Source organism: Myxocyprinus asiaticus, chromosome 36 (assembly GCF_019703515.2).
Source record: "Myxocyprinus asiaticus isolate MX2 ecotype Aquarium Trade chromosome 36, UBuf_Myxa_2, whole genome shotgun sequence".
Taxonomy (NCBI): Eukaryota; Metazoa; Chordata; class Actinopteri; order Cypriniformes; family Catostomidae; genus Myxocyprinus; species Myxocyprinus asiaticus.
Genome location: NC_059379.1, coordinates 565001 through 572500, shown reverse-complemented (window position 1 = coordinate 572500; position 7500 = coordinate 565001). Strand labels below are relative to the sequence as shown.

The window sequence follows — 7500 nt, the reverse complement described above, 5'->3', positions numbered from 1 at the left end:
TACTCGCATGAAAACTTGATAAGAGACTGGAACGATAATCATTTGGATGTGGGTTTGACTAGAGTGGACGGACCTCCAAAACTTGTCCCTGTATCTGGACAGTTAGAGACGGTGAGTACGGTCACAGTGATTTTGTAACGTAACGTGACAAAAAACATGTTCTCGCAACATAAGTAAACATAAGAAGAAAATTATTTCGTTGATCATGAGACTTAAATGAGACATTTGCCCAAAAATGGTCATTCTTTCATAATTTACTCACTGTTATGCCATTTCAAACTCTAATGACTTTCTTCTGCAGAACACAAACAAAACATTTTTGCTGGATATTTGAAGCGTTTGTCCATAAAATGCTTAAGTCAGTCTGCGCATGCATCCTGATCGCGAAAGAGACTGCAGAGATTTATAATAAAAAAGGAGTTACATTTTGGTCTATTTCTCGCCCAAGACTGATCATATCGCTTCAGAAGACATGGATTAAACCACTGGAGTCATATGGATTACCTCTTTAGTGCCTTTATGTCCTTTTTGGAGCTTGAAGGTTTTGGACCCCATTGACTCTCATTGCATGGACAAAAACACCTCATATCTCCATTAAAATATCTTAAACTGTTTCCCAGAAGAATGAAAGTCATACAAGTTTGAGGCGGCATGAGGGCGAGTAATTATCATTTTCAGATCATGCTTCATTTAATTAAAGAGGTCATGAAATGCTATTTTTTATAATTGAATTACCTTCCCTGAGGTCCAATGACAGTGTTAGTAAAGTTTTTTGCACTAAAACAGTCATAGTTTAGTAATAAATGAACATTTTCCACCCTGTTTCTGGCACTCTGACTGAAACGCTCCATTTTGGTCTCAGCAGCTCCTTTAAACTTCAAATCCAATTTGGAATGCCCAATTCCCAATGCGCTTTTAAGTCCTCGTGGTCACGTAGTGACTCGCCTCATTTCGGGTGGCGGAGGACGAATCTCAGTTGCCTCCGTGTCTGAGACCATCAACCCACGCATCTTATCACGTGGCTTGTTGAGCACGTTACCGCGGAGACATAGCGCATGTGGAGGCTTCATGCCATCCACTGCGGCATCCACTCACCATGCGCCCCACCGAGAACAAACCACATTTTGGCAACCACGAGGAGGTTACCCCATGTGACTCTACCCTCCCTAGCAACCGGGCCAATTTGGTTGCTTAGGAGACCTGGCTGGAGTCACTCAGCACACCCTGGGATTCGAACTAGCGAACTAGCGAACTCCAGGGGTGGTAGCCAGCGTCTTTTACCACTGTGCTTCCCAGGCCCCCCCTGCCACTGCTTCCTTAATCCCAACAAAGGTTTGCAATGGGATTTTAATGATGGACTGAAAGGGCCATTTAAGGACATTCCACGACCTATCCCTGAACCAGATTTTGGACAACTTGGATGTATCCTTGGTGTTATTGTCTTGCTGGAAAGTCCAGTGTGTAAAAAACAACAGTGGCATTATGTAAACAAACTGGCATTTAAAGGGTTAAAATCTTGAAAATGAATGAATATTTGGTAGTTATGATCAGGACTGATGTTGGTTAAAAAATCTAAGTCAGTGAAAGTGGAAAATAATATTAGTATATAATATTATTATGGCAGTTTTTTGACGCTGACATTTTTGTTCTCGAAGGATCTCTGAGTAACTTTTTTAAATTGATGCACAAGGGTTAACTAGTCCTAAAATCAAAGTGTCCCCTTACACTTCCCTTTGAATATGCTTTGAATGGAATACTGATCCAGGAACATGTCGAAATCGTTTGCTTTTAAAATCACAAAAAAGCAATGCGACATGGATTATCTCACTTTTATCATGGTAAAGTTCTGAGTTTCTTGATGATCATTCATGTTTTCCTACAGAACATTCAGAAGGCATTGATCAGACCCACCGCCTTCAAACCCGTCGTCCCCAAGAGTCGTAATGCAGTGCAGTACCTCTCTCCACGACTAGGGGGCACTCTATCAGGCAGCCAGGGAAACCTCAGTATGTTTTCTCAAGGAGACGAGGACCTTGCATCTGTAACAATGGAACGGCGCAGTTCCTACAGTGGAGCTCGCAACGGTTTGTTCAGCCAGTCTTTTACCATGACGGACACCACAAGGAACTCCTTAACAAACATCCCATCACATAACGGCCCTGTATATAACCAAAGTGAGGTGACCAAACATCACGGACACTCAAACTCTGACAGTGGACGCTCCTCGTCCAGTAAGAGCACAGGGTCTCTGGGTGGTCGCTGTCAGCCACTGTCAGATATGTGCTTCAGCGGACACTCCCCTCCGCACATCGAGGCCTACGAGGTGATTGTGAGAGACTTAGAGGAGAAACTGAGAGAGAGAGACCTGGCACTCCAGCAGCTCAGGGAGAACCTGGATGAGAACGAAGCTGCCATCTGTCAGGTTAGTGAGATGGTGTTTTCATCCCTTCTATGCATATTAAAGGAATATGCCAGTGGTTGAGCCAGTGTTGTTAGGTCCGGCCAAGTCAGACGTAACACACTAGTTCTCACACACTAGTTTCCATCAGATTATCTTGGGTGTCTGTCTTGCTGCAGGTGTACGAGGAGAGACAGAAGCACACTGAGCTGGAGATGGAGGAGTTCAGACAGACCTGTGCAGCTAAAATGCAGAAGTCGTCTCAAAAAGCACAGCGAGATCAACAGCTACTGCAACTGCAAGCGTTTCAGCTGCAACAGGAGAGTAAGAAACAGCAGGAGGATTTTACGCAGCTGCTGCAGGAGCGACAGAGACTCGAGGAGCGCTGCGCTTCTTACGAAAGAGAACACACACAGCTCGGCCCCAGACTGGAGGAGACCAAATGGGAGGTGAGGACTCAAACGACAACAGAGGATATGGTGTTATATTCAAATTAAGACGTAGTTCCAGCTAGGGCTGCACAATAAATCTAAATCAAATCGAAATGGCTATATGACCTTGTGCAATCATTAAACCGCAAAAGGCTGAGATTGAATTAAATAAATAGTCTGCATGCACTGCTCACTTTAAAGTTTATGTGTGCTCTGCTCTGTCCTGCTGTCTGTATTGTGTCTCGTGCTCAAAGTAACAGATGTGCACCGAGTTCAGTTCCATCTGCTTACACTCGCTGAGCACTCTAGATTCACTTTAATTTCACTTTTACATAATTCCAAATATGTTTGGCCACTACAAGTTAATATTCAAATAAAATACCCCATTGCACCGGGTATTGGTGGACAGAAAGGGAGAAGATATTAAAATGAGGAGCACATTATACAGATGTTGTGAACTCTTCTACAATTAGAAACTCTTTCTTATAGTTAAACTTATAGTTCTTGCATTTCCCGCCAAAATAAAAGCTTGATTATATTGTAAAGTAAAAGCTTGGTACAGTATATTACTATTGTATTTTAATAATAATAAATATTACACTTATATAATATTTATGTTGACTGGGTTCCAAAACAATTATGATGATAGTGAGTTGAGACCCAGGTACAATTGTGAATATGAAGAAAACATTGTTTATTTATTTATTTATTTATTTATTTATTTATTTGTGGCTGTATTGAAAAAGGTCTGAGTTTGATTCTTTCGGTCTCTTAAGTCTGTTTATTGGCAGTAGAGCATGCGCAAAACATTGTCTAATTTTGGTCAAAAAGCTACTACTCTCAAAAAATTTTTTTAGGATTAACACATTTCAGTTTCAAAGCAAAATTCCTTAAAATTGAATTGCATAATCTTTAACAAAATAAAATAAGAACAAATAAATATAAAACATTTTATTCATTAAATTCTTAAAACTGAAATTGAAATGCATAAAACATAAAAATAGGCTAAAATATATTTTGAGTATATATTTTTGTTTATCATTTCGCAGTTCAAATTACAATCGCAATAATTTTAGAGTTCCAGCAATAAAATTAAAACAATGGTTTTTGTGCGGGCCTGGGTATCTCAGCGAGTATTGACGCTGACTATCACACCTGGAGTTCGCTAGTTCGAATCCAGGGTGTGCTGAGTGACTCCAGTCAGGTCTCCTAAGCAACCAAATTGGCCCGGTTGCTAGGGAGGGTAGAGTCACATGAGGTAACCTCCTCGTGGTCACTATAATGTGGTTCTCGCTCTCGGTGGGGCGTGTGGTGAGTTGTGCGTGGATGCCGCGGAGAATAGCGTGAAGCCTCTACACATGCTACGTCTCCGCGGTAACGCTCAACAAGCCACGTGATAAGATGCGCAGATTGACGGTCTCAGACACGAAGGCAACTGAGATTCGTCCTCCGCCACCCGGATTGAGGCGAGTCACTACACCACCACGAGGACTTAGAGTGCATTGCGAATTGGGCATTCCAAATTGGGTGAAAAAGGGGACCCCCCCCGCAAAAAAAACCCCAATGGATTTTGTTTTAAGCCCTTCATTTTCTCAGCTTGTTCTAAACTTTTAGCATGTTACACTTCTTTTTTCCAGAATAAGTCACTGTTTTTTTAATTTTCATCATCTGAATAGTCCAGCGACTTAAAGTCCGAAGCGACAAATTTACAAAAAATGTATAAAACATTCAGTGAGTGAACCGGATAATTAATGCATAGAAAACAGGGTTGAAAAAATGTAGAAATATCCACAGATAGACAGTCATATTGTTTTACTCACAGACTAAAAGTGGTTTATTTATTAACAGCATAGAGCTACATATGTTATAAACAGCGTATTTGTAATGCAGAACTATTACACACGATTACTTAAAGCAAATGATCCCGATTTAAACAAGGCCAAATACTGCGTGATGCGTAATCTTCTTCACGGAGCGCGTCTTGACATCTGAGCGGCTGAAGGAAAGTCGGGCGGCGGCTCCTGGGTCCTAATGCTGGCAGCATGCAACCTGTCAGTGCGACTTATACAGAGATGCAAATTATCACCAACACAATTTTGACCAATTGCGACTAATGTTCAGGTGTGACTTTATTTCTGGAGAAAACGCTATGTCTCACACTCTGCTGTATCCCTCAGGTGTGCCAGAAGTCCGGTGAGATTTCATTATTGAAGCAGCAGTTGAAAGACCTGCAGGCCGATCTGTCTCAGCGTGTTGGTGAACTCATGACTCTGCGCGGGCAGCTGAGGGAAGTTCGCGCAGAGCTGCAGACGTGTCAGAGTCAGCTGCAGGAGGCGCACACGGCCTCTCATACCCGAACTCTGGAGCTCGAGGTGTGTGAGAATGAACTGCAGCGTCGCAAGAGTGAAAATGAGCTGCTCAGAGAGAAAATTAGCTGTCTTGAGGAGTCGTCGTCTAGCCTGCGCGAGGCTCTGAGCGCCACGCACGTCCACGACTCGTCCTCCTACAGAGGGGGCGGGGAGGAGCAGCGGCTGACCAGTGAAAGTGAGGAGTTAAAGGGATCAAAGCAGCAGATCGACAGACTGAAGGCGGAGCTTGCTTACGAACGCCAGAGTTTGTCCGATCAGGCCGCAGCGTTCGAGAGTGAGAGGAAGAGTTGGGAAGAGGAGAAAGATAAAGTGATTCGATATCAGAAACAGCTACAGCAGAACTACATACAGATGAACAAACAGAACCGTGCACTGGAGCGATCTCTGCGTGAGCTCAGTCTTGAGCTGGAGTCCAGAGAGCAGGACGATGAAAGCAGCGGTAATGAAGTCACCTTTGATGACATCGCTGCTACGGAGATCTAACATCCATCTTCAAACCCTAAACATGTATCACATCGTTTGAGAAGCTATATTATGCTCTACTGCTAGTACTAGCTTTACATTATATGCAACAAAGATTAGGCCACAACAAGCAGTTTTTTGAGGCCACAGTACAGTACCGACCCGCTTTAAAGAGTTTCGTCATGCCTTTTGTTTATCATGATCTGTGTGACCCAAGAATTGGAGAAACTTCAATAAGTACGACAGGGCTTCACTGAAAGTGTCATTTATTATTCTGGAATGTGGCACACAATACTGGCATATTTATTTGAATACTGAGTGTTTAATTAAACTTACTAAAGTGCACTTTAGTGGCATTCATGTATTTGAGTAGAATTCAGGACGTGAACGCAGCATTATTTAACACAGAATTCAGGTAAGATTCCATAAACTCTGGATTTAAGGGACATAAACCATTTTAGTTTTATAAACGCTCATGACTGTTATATCTGTACCCAAATAAAACACTAAATGCAATTAATTAAACACCATCACTGTTAAGATGAATTGTTCTTTCATGTAGAAGCCACTGCGAGTAGACCAAAGCATTATGAGAAACTGCTCTGTATCTTGTGGGTGATTCTTGTGGCGGTATTGTAATTTTATAATTAACAGTGTTTGTATGAAGTCAATACGTTGTATATTTTTTGTGTTGCATATTTAATGTTCCTATAAGCTGTTTGTAATTAAACACCTGCAATAACATATGCTGTTTTTTATTCAAATATTTCTGCACTTAAAGAGCCTGATCCAACATTTTTGTAAACCGGGATCTTAATCGTGAACAGTATTATGATGGTCACTAGAGCTCTTATATCAGGATTCATTTGAGTTTATAAAATAATAATAATAATAATAATCATTTACAAAAATGTTCATGTCCCAAAGGGTCTTCAGTTTGTTTTGGATGTGTACAGCTTTAATTCAGAAAGTGTAACGTCTGGTTGGATTCTCGTGAGCTTGCAATATCGGTTTATTTTCCTGAGATTCCGGAATAATCTTATCATCTGTGGAATGTTGACTGGATTGTGCATTCATCCTAAATACTGTTTAATGTGTTCTAGTTTATCCTGAATGGGTCTTTGGTCACTTTAAAGCGGGGACCGAAAATGAAACAGATATTTTTGCAGAACGAAACCCAAAACGGCGGCAAAGTCCCTTTCAAAATGTCATTTCTTAATGTTGGTAACCTCCGATCATTCTTTTCATGAAACTAAAGTCTAAATAGTTTATCACAGTCAATTTTCAGAATGACACCACTTCCTGTTGCCCAAAAAATGGGCTTGACTCTTTTAGTAGAAATGATGCTCATGTGCTTTGATTCTGAAGGAAACTGCTGCATCACACATTTCTTTGCCTGACTGCACGCTGTGGATGATTCTGTGACACGCTGAAGACATTTAAGAAAACTACACTGTACATAAGTGGGGCAGTGGTGGCTCAGCGGTTAAGGCTCTGGGTTACTGGTCGGGGGTTCAAGCCCCAGCACCGCCAAGATGCCACTGTTGGGCCCTTGACCCTATCTGCTCCAGGGGCACTGTATCATGGCTGACCCTGCACTCTGACCCCAGCTTAGCTGGGATATGTGGAAAGAAGAATTTCACTGTATATGTGCAAATGTATAATGTGTGATAAATAAAGAAAATTATTATAATTAATTAATTACTACATATACATGATGCACAGTTAATACAAGGATATCAAGGTAAAAAAGAACTTTTCTCAGTTCTATCTTCACTGAATTATTGTTGGATATGATGCATTAACACAGATTTGATGCTGCTGAGTTTTTACAGAATCT

At 41.4% G+C, this 7500-nt stretch overlaps 1 protein-coding gene across 3 annotated transcripts in view; it reads left to right on the top strand.

Annotated features, from left to right (window-relative positions):
- Positions 1–7500, top strand: part of LOC127426654 (leucine zipper putative tumor suppressor 2 homolog) — a 41682-nt gene that overhangs the window by 33015 nt on the left and 1167 nt on the right. For all 3 annotated transcript variants that reach the window (XM_051673600.1, XM_051673601.1, XM_051673602.1), the window contains 4 exons: positions 1–111; positions 1883–2422; positions 2578–2847; positions 5007–7500. The exon at positions 1–111 is cut by the window's left edge and continues 324 nt beyond it; the exon at positions 5007–7500 is cut by the window's right edge and continues 1167 nt beyond it. In XM_051673600.1, the coding sequence (XP_051529560.1) occupies positions 1–111; positions 1883–2422; positions 2578–2847; positions 5007–5681 (1596 nt within the window). In that variant the 3' untranslated portion in view covers positions 5682–7500. The remainder of the gene's footprint in view (positions 112–1882; positions 2423–2577; positions 2848–5006) is intronic.